This window comes from Nerophis ophidion, linkage group LG04 (assembly GCF_033978795.1).
Source record: "Nerophis ophidion isolate RoL-2023_Sa linkage group LG04, RoL_Noph_v1.0, whole genome shotgun sequence".
Classification (NCBI taxonomy): domain Eukaryota; kingdom Metazoa; phylum Chordata; class Actinopteri; order Syngnathiformes; family Syngnathidae; genus Nerophis; species Nerophis ophidion.
The window spans coordinates 24,059,927-24,080,430 of NC_084614.1; the positions used below are offsets into that span (position 1 = coordinate 24,059,927).

General features: G+C 42.0%; 1 protein-coding gene across 1 annotated transcript in view; it reads left to right on the forward strand.

Moving 5' to 3' along the window:
- The window catches only part of recql4 (RecQ helicase-like 4), a 32,657-nt gene that overhangs the window by 905 nt on the left and 11,248 nt on the right, over window positions 1–20,504 (forward strand). Inside the window, exons 4-21 of the mRNA XM_061897561.1 lie at window positions 1,364–1,507; window positions 1,586–1,707; window positions 8,319–9,174; window positions 9,243–9,325; window positions 9,389–9,488; window positions 13,250–13,409; window positions 13,467–13,580; window positions 13,658–13,795; window positions 13,862–13,954; window positions 15,690–15,826; window positions 15,906–15,989; window positions 16,049–16,237; window positions 16,357–16,539; window positions 16,617–16,812; window positions 16,882–17,075; window positions 17,160–17,243; window positions 20,049–20,186; window positions 20,248–20,497. Coding sequence (XP_061753545.1) covers window positions 1,364–1,507; window positions 1,586–1,707; window positions 8,319–9,174; window positions 9,243–9,325; window positions 9,389–9,488; window positions 13,250–13,409; window positions 13,467–13,580; window positions 13,658–13,795; window positions 13,862–13,954; window positions 15,690–15,826; window positions 15,906–15,989; window positions 16,049–16,237; window positions 16,357–16,539; window positions 16,617–16,812; window positions 16,882–17,075; window positions 17,160–17,243; window positions 20,049–20,186; window positions 20,248–20,497 — 3,265 coding nt within the window. The remainder of the gene's footprint in view (window positions 1–1,363; window positions 1,508–1,585; window positions 1,708–8,318; window positions 9,175–9,242; window positions 9,326–9,388; window positions 9,489–13,249; window positions 13,410–13,466; window positions 13,581–13,657; window positions 13,796–13,861; window positions 13,955–15,689; window positions 15,827–15,905; window positions 15,990–16,048; window positions 16,238–16,356; window positions 16,540–16,616; window positions 16,813–16,881; window positions 17,076–17,159; window positions 17,244–20,048; window positions 20,187–20,247; window positions 20,498–20,504) is intronic.

Sequence of the window (20,504 nt, forward strand, 5' to 3'; positions counted from 1 at the left end):
GGTGAACGACTACGAAAATGCATTAGAATGGTTCTTGAACTTGTACAGAATACACATCAAAGTGCTGTCGAATTATTAACCAACTTAATCTCAATGACTAGACCTAAATGGTACTTACTCGCACATCCACACGTAGTCAGAGAAGGGTCTCATCTTCTTTCCAATTTAGTGTACGTTCCAAAACAGGAGCTTCATCCTCTCCAACTGCACTGTTTTCACTGAGGTCAGTGCCTTGACCGCAGCTGTCAGCTCTGGGGGAGCCGTCTTCCCCACTTTACAGTTGATCGTTTGCAAGTGGCTTTTTGAGGACTCGTGGTCCTTAATTGCCTCTAACTAAGTTTTTTGTCCCGATTACAAATGGGTTTGATTTCGCATTCTCCGAGCCATACATACGGCAATCCTGACAGTACATCACTTCTGTTGTGACGTCGTAGACCAGCCAGTCGCGAACTTTGCCATCCCCGCTTACTTTCTACTTAGTATTAAAAAGTTTTTTTTAATTTTTTTTTAAATCGTCCTCCTCGTCCTCCTTTTGTTGACCTGTTAAAGCCGGCGCCGGCCTCTTCACGCCAGCGATATGCCACCACATTTTGGTTTTAAAATCCAAGAAAATGGCGCGGGGACTTGCTTAGAACACACAACACACATAGGTTACCTGATTGGTGAACAACACACAACACTTGCTCAGTGTTGTGTTGTCTTATTGGCTAACCGCCAAAGTGGCAGGTAGATTGACAGTTTCATCCACCAATCACAAAAGTTCAATCAATCAATGTTTACTTATATAGCCCTAAATCACTAGTGTCTCAAAGGGCTGCACAAACCACAACACAAACCACTACGACATCCTCGGTAGGCCCACATAAGGGCAAGGAAAACTCACACCCAGTGGGACGTCGGTGACAATGATGACCCAGTGGGACGTCGGTGACAATGATGACTATGAGAACCTTGGAGAGGAGGAAAGCAATGGATGTCGAGCGGGTCTAACATGATACTGTGAAAGTTCAATCCATAATGGATCCAACACAGCAGCGAGAGTCCCGTTCACAGCGGAGCCAGCAGGAAACCATCCCAAGCGGAGGCGGATCAGCAGCATTTGGCGTGTGGGCGGGTGCCAATTTCATGCCCTGTGTGTATTACAATATCCATCCATCCATTTCTTACCGCTTGTCCCTTTCGGGTGGCGGGGGGTGTTGGAGCCTATCTCTGCTGCATTCGGGCACAAGGTGCAGGTACACCCTGGACAAGTTGCCACCTCATTGCAGGGCCAACACAGATAGACAGACAACATTCACGCTCACATTCACACGCCAGGGCCAACAATATAGTGCGGTTATTAATGGTTTGTCTGTCTGTTTAGGAGTCCGAATGCTGGGGTTCCCATTTAAATCGCAGTGTGAGGCCAGCATCTTTGCTCAGAGTGACAGACAAAGACAGTCTGAAGGCCTCTGCACAATACTATGGACTCAAATTCAAGCACAACCTAGCAACATTGACTCACAAGGTATAAAACTAGTTTGAAGACAAAGCAAATGGATAATGAGATCTTTTGTCATTTACAGCATTGTTGTTGTCCGTGCAGGAGAAAGCCGCCTCTTTGAAAAGATCAGGTCGTGTGCCTCTGAACTTCTTAAAGGATGATGTACGGAAGACTAACTTGGTCACCTCATCGTCAAACGCAGAATTCAGTCCCTTATCACCAAGGTCAGTAAACCATTTTAAACAGGTAAACCGTTTGTGGATTAAAAATCTCAGTTTCATTTTGGCTGAGTATTTTCTTCATATTTAATGCTGCAGCATTTGTATTGCATGTTTCCATTAGCCCAAGTAATGTTTAAAAACAGTAATTTAAAAATCTATATATATGGTATTTAAAACGCCTCCCTTTAAAACATTTGGGCACAGAATGTATTATTTAAACTAGATATAAAATGTGAAACACTATACCTGACCCAACATGTTCACACATTCACACAAGTATTTTTTATTTTTTTTATAAAATCACCTTGGGTGTTTGACACTTTCTGTTAAGAACTCTTTCGGCCCCATTGACTCCCATTATGATTGCTAATGTTTTAACAGAATGAAGGCCTGGTATATTACGTTGCTGTTTACATGAAATATGAATTAATCACTTGAGCTATTGTGTTACAAACAATTTACCTTATGGTAAATTGTTATGAAGTTTTAAATCCAATACTTGCCGATTAAATTCCCAAAAATATTGTTTTGGTGTATTTGCGCCCCATATGGTAAGAGTCATTACAAGGTAGTGCCAGAAAACCATGGGCATAATTCTCAGAACTTTGATGAGGGTAAATGCCATTAAAACGTTAAAATGCAATGAAAGTGGGCGGGTATATATAACATGGCTGATATATAAAAAATACTAATGTGAACTCAATAAACTCAACCAAGTCATGCCTGCTTTCTCTTTCATTCTAGCTAGGCACCGTGAAAATAATAATTTTTGTCTACTTGTCTACTGTATCAAAATGAAGGTTGTCATGAAATATTTACTTATTCAAGACTGTAATTAACCAACCTCAAATATCTACACTACAACCTTTTTTTTTCAAATAAATATTGCAAATTTAGCATTTTCCCCTTATAGAAACTGTCATGAAAAATAAAATAACATACCGCGTTTTTCGGATTATAAATCGCTCCCGAGTATAAGTCGCTCCGGAGCATACGTCGCACCGGGCGAAAATGCATAATAAAGAAGGAAAAAAACATATATATGTCGCACTGCAGTATAAGTCGCATTTTTGGGAGAAATTTATTAGATAAAACCCAACACCAAGAATAGACATTTGAAAGGCCATTTAAAATAAATAAAGAATAGTGAACAACAGGCTGAATAAGTGTACGTTATATAATGCATGAATAACCTACAGAGAACTGGCCTGGTATGTTAACGTAACATAGACAAGACACTTCACCCTTGCTCCTGATGGGTGCTGGTTAGCGCCTTGCATGGCAGCTCCCTCCATCAGTGTGTGAATGGGTAAATGTGGAAGTAGTGTCAAAGCGCTTTGAGTACCTTGAAGGTAGAAAAGCGCTATAAAAGTACAACCCATTTATTTATTTATCATTTATATTATGGTAAGAGTCATTCAAATAACTATAACATATAGAACATGCTAAAAACAATCTGTCACTCCTAATCGATAAATCCGATGAAATCTTCTTCCTCGATGTCGCTTCTAAACAACGCTGCCAACTCCAAAGGTATGCGCCGCTTCCTCTTGACGTTTTCTGCTGCATATTTCACTACATCCAGCTTGTAATCTGCAGTACATAATTTCCTTTTCGGTGCCATTTTTGTTCAGCCCTTCTTAGTTTTATAAGTTACCGCCAATGTTGAAATGATTCATTTTAATAGCCACGGCAGTAGCATATAGCAGTTAGCATCCAATGACCCACAATGCATTTCTGGCATGACCCTCCCTCGCCGAATTCTTATTGGTTGACATGTGTGTGACGATTGCTGACATTTTCTTTGTCTCTTCCGCGAATTGGATGAATAATATTATTTAATATTTTACGGTAATATGTTAATAATTTCAAACATAAGTCGCTCCGTAGTATATGTCGCACCCCCGGCCAAACTATAAAAAAAATGCGACTTATAATCCGAAAAATACAGTACACATATGTTATATTATTAGATAGATCTGAAGTTGTTAAAACAGGGTTTCCACAAGACATTAAATAGCATTAACAGTAATTAAATAGATTTTTTTGAAAATTAAGGCTTTAAATGGCAATAAAAGCAGTAAATGCAATGTCCAAAGACATTAAAAAATGTTTACACAATTGTAGGACTTGGCCGATAGTCTTTGTCAATCAATCGAACGATATATAAAATTAGTATAATAACGTTGCTGTCATCGATAAATTGCTACGTCTGCCTTTTTCTTTTCTTTGTCTCTGGCTTTTAAACTGGATACAAAATGTCTTCTAAGGTCCAAAAGCGAGAAAAGCGCTGCCTCTATAGCAGACACTCTGCTGGACAGCTACATCAAACGTCTCCGGAGGCCCACAATCTGCCACTCAGTTTGCGTGTAGTCCTTATATTTGACACCATGTCATGTTAACAAGGAAGCTGAGCTTGTTTCAAACACAACTCCTTTTTTGCAGTATGCATTTTCAACACACATAGGCTAACTTGGCTAACATTAAACACGTGTGCCATGGCTATTAGTTTTTTCCCCCCTTGGCCACAGTCTGGACCCTCTCTCCAGGGGCCCAGGCTTAGACTGATTTTTATTTTTTTTCTTCACACCCAAGTCCAAGCCCTCCCACCCAGCATTTCTCACTTTTTTTTAAGGGGCGCCGGAAGTTGTCAGACCCGTCAGCGATCCTGTTCTGTCTCCCTGTGATGTTTGTCTGCCCTTGAATGGGATTGTGCTGAAAATTTTAATTTCCCCCTGGGGATTATTAAAGTATTTCGGATTCTGATTCTGATTACAATTCTGATGGCGCAGGCACCTCACGTGACCTACAGTGGCTTAGGATGCACAACCAAGACAATTCTCACAAGACCACAATTCTTATTTTCTGACATTCCTACAGTAAATTAATAAGTGTTTCTTCAGCCACTTGCCGTTTTATACATACCTTGTTATCTACTGTACCCATTTCAAACTTCTGTGAGGGTGTAAAATACAATCTAAAATTGTTAAATTGACTTGGCTTATCTTCATCTGGCCAAGATCTTCAGCTCTCACTGGATCGTTTCGCAGCAGAGTGTGAAGCGACTGGGATGAGAATCAGCACCTCCAAGTCCGAGTCCATGGTTCTTGCCTGGAAAAGGGTGGAGTGCCATCTCCGGGTTGGGGAGGAGATCTTGCCCCAAGTGGAGGAGTTCAAGTACCTCAGAGTCTTGTTCACGAGTGAGGGAAGAGTGGATCAAGAGATCGACAGGCGGATCGGTGCGGCGTCTGCTGTAATGCGGACGCTGTATTGATCTGTTGTGGTGAAGAAGGAGCTGAGCCGGAATGCAAAGCTCTCAATTCACCTACGTTCCTACATCTACGTTCCCATCCTCACCTATGGTCATGAGCTTTTGGTCATGACCGAAAGGACAAGATCACGGGTACAAGCGGCCGAAATGAGCTTCCTCCTCTCCCTTAGAGATAGGGTGAGAAGCTCTGCCATCCGGGAGGAGCTCAAAGTAAAGCCGCTGCTCCTCCACATCGAGAGGAGCCAGGTGAGGTGGTTCGGGCATCTGTTCGGGATGCCACCCGAACGCCTCCCTTAGGAGGTGTTTCGGGCACGTCCGACCGGTAGGAGGCGACGGGGAAGACCAAAGACCACTGGGAAGACTATCTCTCCCGACTGGCCTGGGAACGCCTCGGGATCCCCCGGGAGGAGCTGGACGAAGTAGCTGGGGAGAGGGAAGTGTGGGCTTCCCTGCTTAGGCTGCTGCCCTTGCGACCCTACCTCGGATAAGCAGAAGAAAATGGATGGATGGATGGACTTAGCTTATTTTGAATGCATAAAAATGGGCTAATTGCCATTTTTCCAAATATCATTCCATGATAATCTAAAATGTTTAAATCAATCATACATTTTCAAACTCTTGCATCCTTTGCATTTTCAGTACGATGTTCATTTATTTTTCCATAAAACCATTTAACTATTTTTTTTAAACTGTATCTTGATTAAAAAACGTATCCCATTTTGTGGCTATCATAAGGCATATTTTCAGACCATTTAAGGAAATAACATTTAAAAATGACTTCTGTGTTTATAATTATTATTATATGGGCTTCACGGTGGAAGAGGGGTTACTGCGTCTGCCTCACAATACGAACGTCCTGAGTAGTCCTGGGTTCAATCCCAAGCACGGGATCTTTCTGTGTGGAGTTTGCATGTCCTCCTCGTGAATGCGTGGGTTCCCTCTGGGTACTCCGGCTTCCTCCCACTTCCAAAGACATGCACCTGGGGATAGGTTGATTGGCAACAATAAATTGGCCCTAGTGTGTGAATGTGAGTGTGAATGTTGTCTGTCTATCTGTGTTGGCCCTGCGATGAGGTGGCGACTTGTCCAGGGTGTACTCCGCCTTCCGCCCGTTTGTAGCAGAGATAGGCCCCAAAGGGTATAAGCGGTAGGAAATGGATGGATGCATGGATGTTTATTATATTGATCAACTAATTTAGAATTGGATGTTTATTTGTATTTGGACCTTTGTTCTCGTCACAGATTGTCCATAACAAACACCATGTTCAAACACAAGGGTGTCCATTTGTGCACTTGGTACCAGGACACCTTAGGCCGCAGTTCAATGTTTGACTTTGTGGTTGTGTCATCGGATTTGCGGTCTCATATTTTGGACATTCGGGTGAAGAGAGGGGGCGGAACGTTCAACCGATCACCACCTGGTGGTTAGTCGGCCCTGAATATAGGGGAGGATACTGGACAGACCTGGCAGGCCCAAACACATAGTAAGGGTCTGCTGGGAACGTCTGGCACAGTTTCCCGTTAAAGAGAGTTCAATTCCCACCTCTGGGACAACTTCGAACATTTTACGAGAGAGGCGCTGGATATTGAGTCCGATTGGACGATGTTCCGTGCCTCTATTGTTGAGGTAGCCGATTGCCGCTGTGGCCACAAGGTGGTCGGTGCCTGTTGTGGTGGTAATACCAGAACCCATTGGTAGACCCAATGGTGAAGGATGACGTCAAGCTGAAGAGGGAGTCCTGTCGGGTCTTTTTGGCTCATGGGACTCCAGAGGCAAAGGACAGGTACCGCCAGACCAAGGGGTGTGCAGCTTTGGCGGTTGCAGAGGCAAAACCTCGGCCATAGAAGGAGTTCGGAGGAGCCATGGAGAACGACTTCCGGACTGCTTCGAAAGCGATTCTGGACCACCAGCCGCTGCCTTGGAAGGGGGAAGCAGCACACTGATGTTGTGGATCGGCGGAAGGAATACTTCAAAAAACCTCCTCAATCCCACCTACACATCTTCTAATGGAAGCAGTGCCTGGGGACTCCGGGGTGGGCTCTTCTATTTCTGGGGCTCAATTTGCCGAGGTAGTTAAGAAGCTCCTTGGTGGCAGGGCCCTGGGGGTGGATGAGATCGGCCTGGAGTTCTTTAAAGCTCTGGATGCTGTGGGGCTGTCCTAGTTGAGAAGAGTCTGAAGCATTGCATGGACATCACGGTTGGGGTCTCTGGGTTGGTAGACTGGGTTGATGGTTCCTCTATTTTAAAAAAGGACAAGATCATGGGTACAAGCGGCCGAAATTACTTTCCTGTGGCGGGGCTCTCCCTTAGAGGTAGGATGAAAGGCGGTGACATTTGGGAGCCTCCACATCAAGAGGAGCCAGATGAGGTGGTTTGGGCATCTGGTCAGAATGCCCCCCCAAACGCCTCTCTGGGGAGGTGTCGAGGATGCGTCCGACCGGTAGGAGGCTACAGGGAAGACCCATGACTATGTCTCCCAGCTTGCCTCGGAAGGTCTCGGGATCCCCCCAGGGAAGTAGGTTGAGAGAGTGAAGTCTGGGCTTCTCTGCTTAGGTTGCTGCCCCCGTGACCCGACTTTGGACAAATGGACGAAGATACTGTAGATTGATGAATGTTTATTTAGAGGGCTTAAGTGCAGTTCACTTTTAATACATTTTTTTTTATTGAAAGTACAGTGATGATTGACAGGTGGAACCTTTTAATTGGCTAATGTCTACAGTCTATGCACGAAATCAGAACACAGAATGCTAGCACGGAAAAAAAAAAAAATAAACATTTAGTCTTAGCTGAAATGGTCTTGCAAGCCAATTCTAATTCACTAAATAACAATGTATATGTTTCAGCTGTTCAACATTATTATTGTCAAGTGCTTAATTTGTGTATGTATTTCCCCTTTGTGGGATAAATACAAGTCTAAAAAAGTCTGTCCTATACAGACAATTGTAAACATTTGACTATATGTAATAACCATGGGCATTTCATTTTTTAAGTGGCATTAAAAAATATAAATGTAGATTTGCTGATACCTGTAGAAACCCTGTAAAAGATAGCTAGTGTTGAAAGTAAAAAAAAAACAAAAAACATTTATTTCTGAGTTATGACATTTTTATGGACCTTAAGTATAGTCAAACTTTAGGTTGCTCAAAGGTTAGATAAAATAATCCTGGAGCTTTATTTGTCGAGTTTTCTTTCGTTATCTGATTTCAAATTGATAAATTTTACCTTTTGACACTAGAAAACTTAGTTTAGATGGTTCAAAAAATAATTTAAGCTGGTAATGTAATTAGAAAATAAATAAATTGTAGTTTGAAAAAAAATGTTTAAAGAATCTTTCTGTTTTAGAAGGATAAAGCTTGGCCTTTCCAGCAAAGTCCAACCAGTGGAGTCTGAAGATCCCTTTAAAGCATTCCAACCTGTTGCTGGATGTACAAGAGAGTCGCTTAGTTCTGTTAAAGGAAGTGATACCAGAAAGATATGTGCTAATACAGATGAAGAGGCTTCATCTGCAGGCAGTCTAGCAAACACAGGAGGAGAAAAAGACACAGAACATCTTAAAGGGGCTTCACATGGAAGCCTGGTAGATGTATGTGTTGGCACAGCCACCTCAAATGGCAGCCCGTGCCTTTTAGGAGGAATCCCAGTAGGAATAGTTTCTAAGGTTGCTGATCAGAGGCCTTCCCCTGCCAGCAGGCTGGGCTTTGTGGACAAGAAATGGCTGGAGAGGTGTCAGGTGTTTAGAGAGATGGAAGCTGAGGAGAGACCTGGAGCTGGCAACCAGGAGAGAGTTTTGGTAGTGGGAAAGAAGGACAAGGAAGAAGATGTAGTTGGAAAAGATTTTATTCAAGAAAAAAAGACAGCAGTGAGAAATGTTTCGACTCCGAATGAGAGTGAAATTGAAGCGGTACCTGTTCAACAATGCACTGGAAAGCAAGGAAACACTGTGGAACACCTGACAACATCATTACCAGCAGAAGATCCTCCTTCATCCAGTGGTGCTAAGAAGAGGCAGAGGGAGATGGAGATGACACAGGGAGAAGAAGGTGGCCCCAAAAAGAGAAGACAAAATGCTAAAAAGAGTGGGAAGTGTGATGGGAAGGTTGAAGAAGGAGGTGGGAAAAGAAGAACCAAGAGGAGCAAGAAAAAGGGAAAAGATAATGATGAAGCAGAAGCAGAGGAAGACACTCAGGTGCCAAGGAGGGTAAGCATGGACATCCAGTAGCCCCCTGCTCTTTGTTTTTTTGTGCACTTAATTGTACCTCTGTTAAGTTGCCCCAGGAGAACCTGTTAGGAGAAATAGAGGAAGAATATAGCACCAAGAGATCATGCCGTGCGCAGTCGGCCAGAGCTAGGTAAGACTTGACATGCTCCAAATTAACCAACATCCAAAATAACCTCCTCTTTTTTTAATGCAGAGGCACGAAAGCTGCAGAAGGCAACTTTGTAAAGATAAACCTGAAGAAGAAATCTCATGTTAAAGGTTATGCTCTAAGAGGGCTTGCCCTACGCAAACAAGTAAGTGCCTATTTGTCATGCATATAAACACTAGACACAAATACATTATATAGTAGATTTTAAATTGACAAATAAAAATAAGCTTAAAATGGTAACTAGTTATTTAAAAAAAAATAGTATCTTCAATTAAAGAATGCTTTGATGGCGCAACCTGCAGGCAAGAAGAAAGAGTGCTGTTGCTATGAATCCAAATAAAGGAGAACTGCACTCTTCTGGAGTTTTGCCTATGGTTCTCAGTCATTATGAGAAACAAGAACACATGTCTTTTTTAGGATTTTAAAGATGATAAAAAATACTTTGCCAATTAACCTATCCCCAGGTGCATGTCTTTGGAAGTGGGAGGAAGCCGGAGTACCCGGAGGGAACCCACGCATTCACGGGGAGAACATGCAAACTCCACACAGAAAGATCCCGAGCCTGGATTTGAACCCAGGGGATAGGTTAATTGGCAACACTAAATTGGCCCTAGTGTGTGAATGTGAGTGTGAATGTTGTCTGTCTATCTGTGTTGGCCCTGCGATGAGGTGGCGACTTGTCCAGGGTGTACCCTGCCTTCCGCCCGATTGTAGCTGAGATAGGCGCCAGCGCCCCCCGCGACCCCGAAATGGAATAAGCGGTAGAAAATGGATGGATGGATGGAAAAATACTTTGAAGATGCGACTAATGGGAGTCACCGTTGTAACCTTCAAAGCCCTGTAAAAAAACCTTTAAGACCCTCCATCAACATTTTATGTACACACTGCAATTTTATATATAATGTAGTAAAAGACATGTTCATATGTACAATATTTACTGTATTTTGGTAATTTTAAATGATTGCCGGAACTTATTTCCTCGGCACATTTATTTCCATTTCCATTGGATCGCACTTCCGGCAACAAATGTGTGCTCCTACTTCTGGAAGCAAACAATTGTCTTTACTAATCATGGAGGCAGCCTTGGTAAGATGCAATGAAGACGACTATTAAAAAAAAAAAAGAAAAAAAAAGAGGATTCACAACTTTATCTTTTTGTAGCTGAGTATATACAGAGGATGAACTACTTATAGAATCAAGTATGACAGAAGGGTAAAACGTTGGAGCGGACGGAAGCCGAGAGAGTGAGGTCGGCGCGACTTTAATGCTGTAAATGTGGAACTGAAGCCATGGAATTTCGACATAAATGGAGTGCTTACCAAAAATGAACCGGAAGAAACGTCCCCATCCAGCAAGACCAAACTGTCCATCAAGTGAGTCACTATAATATTGATCATGATACATGCAGAATGACATGTGTCATTAAAACTACAGTACACACGCTGTTGGGCGAGCTGTGTACAAACTAGAGCTGAAACAATTCCGCGAGTAATTCGATTACAAAATTCATTTGAGGAATTGTTGCTGCCTCGAGGCGTCGTTAGGTTTTTTTCCGGCATTTTTTTATCGTTCAGTAAACAAAGGTCAACACTCACGTTTCGCACGGACTGTTTTGGTATTGCACAGCGTGTTTACGTCACAGATCCCACGCCCCATGCACTGCACAACACCACCGACATAACTTGCAATGGCAGACGCCGTAGAAAGCATTGAACAAGAGCCACAGGAAAATGAGGGAATTAAGAAGCGACAAACTTGTCTAAAGTGTGGGAACATTTCACACTAAAATCAAAGGAAAACGCTGTAGTATGCAAACATTGCAAAGTTGAGCTCTCATACAAAAATAGAACATCTTCGCTGCTGCAGCACCCGTCGAGAAAGCATCCGATTTGAGGGACGTCCTGAGGCGAGGTAAGTCATCTATTATCAAATGTAATTGCAAAAGTTGTGTTATTACAATAAATCTTATTCATTATAATAACCAGGATGTGTTCTCTCACTCCCACAAAGTCATCAAATGCCGCCAAAAGGTGTTAAACTAACAAGGCTATCCGAGCCTTTCATTAGTAACCACGCGAAAGTAGTCGTGCAAAGTTATTCGGGTTATTCAAGTCATGCAACCACATGCTACTTGGATAGGTTGCACTTGCACACGTTATATTCTCTGTAGAATGTAAGAGTTCCAAGTCCTTGTTCACAGTGGTAGCATTTGTGTGCCAAGTTCCTGTCAGCTATATTGTTTCTGAATATTAAGTTGCACATTTAAAATGCAGTATTAAAGGAACACTACCTAATCCACTTTTTATGTTTGATATAATGAAAACTGTTCTTATTGTTGTATTTTTGATACTAAGAATATATTTTTCTTTTTATTTTCTCAGGGAATATTAATTTTGAAATAATTGTATATGTATATGTGTGTATATATATATATATATATATATATATAAATATATCTCAAACATGTTATTTTGGCCAAAAGAATATTGATTACTATTTTGCATGCAATAAATTCAATGAACTGTATTGCATTCTTATTTTTTTAAACTGTTGTCATTATTAAGTGGTTTGTCTTTTCATATTGTTTATGTATTGTTGGCAAGTTGAAAACAGCTGAGTGGATTTGCGTGGAAAAACCACCATTTAAACAGCACCGTATAATAATCATCAAAAATGCACAAGAATTTGTTTATGCGGTCACACCACACAGCACATAGGGTTGTGAGCGCACCTTTTTTTATTAGCACACACAAATTGGCACAATCAACCACGGACGCTTTTCAGCTGTGCGTGTCAGCCTTCAATTATGAAAACAGGTGTTTAGGCCAAACACATGTATAATTAAACCTAAATTAAGATCGGGATATTCGATAGAATACTTGATTACTAAAATCTTTGATAGCTGCAGCTCTAGTACAAACAAAACATAAAATGTGGGCTGATACATTACAGATACTGTAATATGATTGTTCATGTTTTTCAGTCAGTACAGATTGCTGTCCTATGGCATTGTGTTGCGCATTACAAACTCAAAAGCGAGTCAGGTGCTGACGTAGAAGCTAGCTTATCTATTTTCGTCGCTAGCTTTTACGGCTGATGCAGCAGCATGCTGATGTGTTACTACGCTGGAAAAAGTGTTCCTCTGTGTTCGTGCTTACGATAACAATGTCGCTAAAGCTTGGTTATGGAACATTAATTAAGTATTGTTTGCAGTTTCTGAATGCAGTTTTAATGTGATTTAGAGGTAGAAATTAATTGCCCCCACTAGCTGCATTGCTAACCACGTAGAACGAGACAATTTTTACAAGTGAGAATGCAAAAAAACCCAAAACCTTTTGTCTCTTGTCTCTCATAAGGATTGTGAACAATAGGCAAAAAAAAAAAAAGTGCAATTCCCCCATACGTTGATCCCTCAACATTTTCCAGTAAGAAGATGCTTTGACAAAAGATGATTAAAATTTGTTAAATAACTGAGCAAGGCATGTTGGATTTAGAGCCGGGATGTCCAAATTGCAGCTTAGATTCAGTTTATTTTTGACCCGAGGCACTGTGGTATTGCAAAAATAAAATTATGGCAAACACAAAAAACAGTAAACATTTGGAAACATAGAAAAAGGCTCAATGTAAAGAGACAACGCTGAAATAACTTAATAATAATAATAACATTAAGCTTTGTCTTTAAAACATACATGTTTTTTTTACTATAGTATTCACTTTAGGGTTTTTTATGGGTGCTTCTATTAAGTATTTAGCCAATAGTGGGGATATCATGTATGGCTGAAAGTCTGGGGGGAAAATATATAATTTTTCAAAATGTCTTCTTAAGATGAAAAATTGTGATATAAGGGAAACTGTAAGGGATATATGCCAGCACAGTACAGTGTATCTATTTTCTGCTTGTTCTAGTTGTACATGCAGAAGTTCCAGCTGAAAGGCGAACGTTTTGGTGGAGGATACTTTTGCAAAGGCAAGAGAGGTGGCTTTAGAGGAGGCCACAGTCGCCTGAGTGACACTTGCTACAAGTGTGGCGGCACTGGACACTGGGCCATTGACTGCAAGGGAGCAGGTAAGCGTAGGCAGGCAGGACGTTTTGACACAACTCTAACATAATTTGTTTTTATAGCTCCGCTGGCGTCTGTTCCTGACAACAAGCCTGTTGTGGAGGAGCCCTTTGAGCTCCCTACTTTGGAGGAGGTTGCCAGGGCAACAGGAACACTGCAACCCCAGCAGCCACAAGGTATGCCTTCCCGAGGCTGTCGTAGTGCCCCATACTGTCTGTACATTTTTAAACTGTGTGTCGTCCTGGTGTCAAAGACGAAGAGCAGCAACTGCAGAACCTGGACAACAAAGATGAGGCTCTATTGAACGTGATTCGACCAGACTACGAGCGCCTGCCACCTCCGCAGCCTGTGGAGCCGCTTTATGGCCTCACGGATGATGGCAAAGTTCAAGGTAAATAAACAACACCTAAATTTAAATGTGAAATCTAGCCTTAATCTTTTGTACTTATTTGTGCAGCAACACCAGGCGAGGTCTTCGCTGCTCTTCAAGAACTCGGCTATGGCTCATTCAGAGCGGGACAGGAGGAAGCCATCATGAGGATCCTGTCAGGTACATCCACTGTTGTTTTGAACCCAATATGTCCTAAATGATACACAACTCTTTATTGGTGTAAAGAGGATGGGGTGTTTATTGTAAGAAGGTAATAATTGGAACGAGGCTGTTATTTCTGAAGTGTGAAAAGTCATTATCTCCTCTTAAAAAACATTGCCCTTTGCAGTGGACATTTGTGTTTTGCACAACAGGGCTATATTTTCACGAAATGTAAATCTAACAGAAGAAATAGGTACAAAAAATATGGTTCTCAGCAGCAGAAAACGTTTAGGAGATGCCAGCTTGTGTGGCCAAATGAAAGTATGTTGTGTAAACCTACACTTCCCGACACCGTATGAGTTGTGCTGGACAAGGCTCATCATGTTTTTAACCAGTGAGGATTTGTGGACTCCGTTTTAAGTCCAGACTTTACAGGGCTGGATAGAATAACCACTGTTACCATAAGAACCTTTTTTTAATTTTAGTAATTATTTAGAGAGGACAGAAAAATGTATCCCTCTTTGACCCCCTTGTTATTTATGACAAAGTATGTAACACAACACGGCAAGATGAAAACCAATGTTATAATAGTGGTAAGAAACAAACTGCTCAGTCAGCAATAATACCACCCATGTGTTCATTGTACGGCAAGTGTAACACACTTTCAATTATACCGCCTTGCACCTGAAATGTATCATAGCGCTGCGAAACAAGACTTAGACTTAGAACTACTGTGATGTGCATCACAGGCGCATCAAATATTATACCATATACATTATTATTATTAATATTATATATGATATATATTATATGTAAGAAATCCTGCAGTGTGTTTACTTGTGCAAAACTGGACAACCAGTTAACATCTGAATGTCCTCCAATAAGCACATAAGGTAGGTATTTTCTTGAATTTTAGTGTTTTACTTTAACAAAGAATAAACATGGTAGACTATAGGCTACCAGCAGCTAGAAGCTACACAACCGCTCAGCACACAATAGCACACAAGCTTGACATACATCATAGGTGTCCCTAATTCAATGCGGACATTCATCATAGGTGTCCCTAATTCAATGCTTCTCAATTTGTTTTTTAGTCATGCCCCACGTGGAGACCCAAATTTAAATACGATTGAGAACCTGATGTTAATTGTTTATTAATTTTTCTGTATAAACCACTCTGAATGGCTGATTTTAGCAACTCATGGAAAAAAAAATCACACACACCCTGAATTTGAATCGCAATGAGAATCATTTATTTATATTCTAATAAGTGATGGGTTGTGTCTGTATACCTGGTCATAATTCCTGATTCAGCCTGTTGATTATTTTGAGCAATGCTGCCACCTATTTAAGAGGCTTGTGTATCATTCAATTATTTAAAAAGGCTCTAATACTGGAAGTCTCTTGCCTTTCAGGCCCCTCTGACACCTCACTGCCCCACCCTCAAAGAGAGGCCCGCTCCACTATTTGAGAAGCATTGCCTCAGAGAAGCAAAGTCTCAATTGAACAGTGTTGCAGTCCAAAACACCACGTGTCAATATAAACAAGTATCGAATAATTACAGTTACATATTACTTACAGATACAAAGTCTTCAAGGTAGAAGCATACAGTATTAAAAATTATCCAGTAACAAACGTGTCTGAATCATTCAACTTACTGTGTATCGGAAGTAAAAAAGTTGGAACATCCCTATTTTCAACATTTTAAAGCGCATGCAGAAATAAAGATACCCACCACTTTCTGTCTTTGCAGGTCTCTCCACCCTAGTTGTGCTGTCAACAGGGATGGGCAAGTCCTTGTGTTATCAGCTCCCAGCGTACCTGTATGCCAAGCGATCCAAGTGTATCACTTTGGTCATCTCGCCTCTTGTCTCACTGATGGATGACCAGGTGCAGCATCCTCAAAAATGACAGCTGAACAGTATTATTTAATGTTTATTGACATGGTGTTGTGTTTGTGTATATATAGCTCTCTGGCCTGCCCGCCAAACTGAAAGCCGTCTGCATCCACTCCAACATGACAATGAAACAGAGAGAAGCTGCTGTAGAAAAGGTAACTATCAGAGTCGGTGTATCTACTTGTACACTCTATAATGTTTACCTTGTGTCCAGGTGAAGACGGGTCAGGTGTGTGTGCTACTGCTCTCCCCAGAGGCACTAGTAGGAGGTGGCCGCTCAAGTTCAGGGTGTCTTCCCACGGCTCAAGAGCTCCCCCCTGTGGCCTTTGCGTGTATCGATGAGGCACATTGCGTGTCCGAGTGGTCGCACAACTTCAGGCCTTGCTACTTGAGGCTTTGTAAGGTAAAAATGTCCTATTTACAGTTTTTAGTCAAGTCATGCTGTCATGTCTAGCAGGAAGAGACACATAAAAAGTAATTTTAAATTTGACCACGTCAGTCAATAGTCAGATGTTTTTGTAGGTGCTCAGGGAGCGTTTGGGCGTGAAGTGCCTGCTGGGACTCACTGCAACGGCTACGCTGTCCACCGCTCTGGACATAGCTCAACACTTGGACATCAACGACCAGGACGGCATTGCGGTGCGCTCTGCCGCCGTGCCCACCAACCTACATCTGTCTGTGTCCATGGACCGAGAAAAAGATCATGTACGATAGGCATTTTCAAAGTTGTAAATCCCTGGATGTGTTCACAACACACTCACCTTTTTTAAATGTTTTTTTAGGCTGTTGTGTCTTTGCTAAAAGGTGATCGTTTTGGTTGTCTGGACTCCATCATCGTCTACTGCACCAGAAGAGAGGAGACGACTCGTGTGGCTGCGCTGCTCAGGACCTGCCTGCAGGGGGTACTGCTGAAAGAGAACAAACACATCATCAGCCAAACACAAAGCAACCCGGTTGGGCAGAGGAAGAAAGAACTGGGTAAGGCTGTATTTCTTCAGATTGACTTGTTTATCATAAACAAACCTGCTGTCCCCTGTCTTTGTCCAGCAAGGAAAAAGATCCGTAAGCCTCTCAAGTGGCAAGCTGAGTCATACCACGCTGGCCTCTCCGCGTCAGAGCGACGTCGGGTTCAGAACAACTTCATGTGCGGCGAGCTCAGAATTGTGGTGGCCACGGTGGCGTTTGGCATGGGCTTGGACAAGTCCGACGTGCGTGGTATCGTTCACTACAACATGCCCAAGGTTGGTAGCAGACTGTTAGACAAATTTCTGCCCACCTTCTGTTCTGTGTAAATTATAACTATGTTTTATTATGTTATCTTGTAGAGCTTTGAGAGCTACGTTCAAGAAATCGGGAGAGCGGGGAGAGATGGGGAACCGGCACACTGTCATCTTTTTCTTGACCCTGAGGTAAGATTTAAATCTTTAACCGTCACTAATTTGTGTAATGCAGCTTTTGTAGCAGACGACTCAAATGTGTATTACCATTTCACACTGTAAAAATTCCAGTTTGATGGATGTACACAAACAGGAAATAAGTAGCTGGATAGGAGCTCTTTAAGGGCAAAAACTAAATATTTAAATCAGACCCAATAGTAGAGGATCACTTAAACGCTTAATATTTTTACACCATCATCTTGTGTGTGTTGTCATGATTGTTAACAGAAATTTTATCATGCACTGATCTTGAAAATTTGAAAGGGTTCTGGGGATCATCCGGGCAGCAAAGTTCTGGAGATGCTGAAGTTAATAAAGTGACTTGTGAGGGGGACCAAACAGGAGAGAGTTGCAGTCGTCCAGGCGAGAGGTGACAAGGGAATGAACAAGACTATAAACCAGTATGGTTATTCTGCGTAGATAAAAGTAAGCAGACCTGGTAATGTTCTTTATGTGGGCTTGAAAAGAGAATGTGCTGTCACGGATGACACCCGGACTCTTAACTTGGGAGAAGGGTAAGACGGATGAATTGCCGAGACTGATGGACTGGCTGTCGGTTTTGGCTAGAATGGATTTGGTACCTATAAGTAGGATTTCAGTTTTATTAGTGTTGAGTTGGAGGAAATTGGATGATAACCACTGCTTGAGCTCAGTGAGGCAGTCTGTAAGGGAGGAAGGATGAAGAGAAGCAGGGGGTTTGGTATAACGGTAGAGCTGGGTGTCATTCGCATCACAGTGAAAATGTATTTTACATTTACGGAAAATACTGCCAAGAGGTACAATGTAAACCCAGGGACCCAGGACAGATCCCTAGGAAATGGGAAACGGAGGGGATTGGAATGAACATAGTTGAACAAACTGAGTGAGGTGCAGTGAAGGGGTGTTTTTGTGATACTAGTACTGTGCAATCTATTGAGAAGGACAGTGTGTGAAATGGTATCAAAACCTGCAGTAAGATGAAAACGTATGAGGACAGTGAGAAGCGTATGAGGACAGTGACCAGAATTAGCTGCCAGGCGGAGATCGTTTGTGATTTTTACGAGTGCTGTTTCAGTGCTGTGTAGAGGTCGGAAACCAGACTGGAAATGTCCACGTTGTGGGTGGTAGTGAAGCTGGGAGGAGACAGATTTTTGAAATTGGACAAAGGTTATTAAAATGATTTGGATCTCAGCCAGGTTTTTTCAGAATTGGCATTATGGCCGCTGTTTCGATACCTGAGGGAACAATTCCAGTGGTGAGAAGAATGAAGGCAGACTTTAAACAAAGCAGTTGGGAGGGAATCTAAATGACAAGTGAATGTCTTGGATGGACAGATAAGTGAGTAACGTTCAAATGAGAACTCAGTGGAAAAACTAGAAAATTAAAAGATGAGGAAGGCAAGGAGGATGTACTGTGACTGAGGGGAAGATGAAGGAAGTTGCTGATGAATCTGGGTGGTGATGGAATGAAATAATTGGATAAGGGAACAACATAAAACAGATGAGTCCATATGAGAAGGAAGTGAATGCGGTGGATTTGTAATTTTGGCAAGAAGAGTAGTGTTTTGGAGTTGCCTTCTTTAGAAGATGCATAGTAGGATGATTTTGTGTTGTTCAGATAGTATTTGTAATGTTGGAGATGTTTGACGTCCAGTTACTTGTGTACTGTGAATCCATTTTTTTTTGTAGAGACGTTTAAGTTTGCGTTCCTTGGTTTTTAATATGCGACGTGTGTTAGTAAATCAGGGTGCAAAGTTAGTAAAAGAGACAGTTCTGTTTTTCACTGGAGCCAGCTTGTCAAGTAGATTATGAAAATATTGTTGTAGTAGGTGACCAGTTCATTGGGACAGGAAAGAGAGCTCAATACAAGTATCATATGTGTATTTATTTTATATGCTGATGTAGTTCTGTTGTAGTTTAAAAAATAATAATAAATATAAGTAAAAAGGCCAAATATCGGCCCAGCCAATAATCAATCGATCTCTGATTTTTGGTATCACACAAAACTATCCCTCCATCCATTTTCTACCGCTTATTCCCTTTTGGGGTCGCGGGGGGCGCTGGCGCCTATCTCAGCTACAATCGGGCGGAAGGTGGAGTACACCCTGGACAAGTCGCTACCTCATCGCAGGGCCAACACAGATAGACAGACAACATTCCCACTCACATTCATACACTAGGGCCAATTTTTAGTGTTGCCAATCAACCTATCCCCAGGTGCATGTCTTTGGAAGTGGGAGGAAGCCGGAGTACCCGGAGGGAACCCACGCATTCACGGGGAGAACATGCAAACTCCACACAGAAAGATCCCGAGCCTGGATTTGAACCCAGGACTGCAGGAACTTCGTATTGTGAGGCAGACGCACTAACCCCTTTGCCACCGTGAAGCCCCACACAAAACTAATGTATCCAAAAACAGAAGAAAGAGTGCTTGTTAAATTTTAACATAAGTGTAGATAGAACCATGTTACAACAGAAAATAACCAACAATTAATAGTATATTAGCAAGTATATTAATAATTTAATTATTACCGGTTCTTGTCATGCTGTCGTCATGTTTCATGACAAAGTCTTCTATTGTAGTAGAAATCATGCAAAATGTTACCGCATATATCAGCAGCCAAATTAGGGGACTTTGTAACTTGTTTTGAAAGAGTTATATTATAATTTCTATGCCAAATACTATATTATGATAATATTGATATTGCTGTAGGCTGCAATATATATCGTAGTATGGATTTAAGGCCATATTGCCCATCCCTCTATTTGTGATTGTCATTGTTTGGTGTTTTCTATGCAGGGTATGGACCTCCCCGAGCTGCGTCGGCACATCTACTCAGACACAGTGGACTACTACACGGTAAAGAGGTTGGTCGAGAAGGTGTTCCCTGTGTGCAAATGCAAAAAAATACACCAGAAACAACAGGAACTAACCAAGGTACGTTTGGACAGTAAATGTACCATGACAACTGTGGTCATATCTTCCGTTTGGTTGACAGGAGGACGTTGATGACGCAGAACTGCTGGAGATGATGGAGCTTTGTGAGCAGGAAAGCAGCCTTAACCCCTGTGCCCAGCAGGAAGTGGCCCAGTCCACAGACAGCAGTCATCCAGGGAGGAAGACTGAGGAAAAATCTGATGAGCTGGAAGTACAAAGCAAAGAGTGGCCCAGAGAACGAGTGTGTCACACTCATGAGAGAGCAATTCCCATCCAGGAGACTGTGGAGGCTCTTGACATCACAGAGGAGGGTAAGCA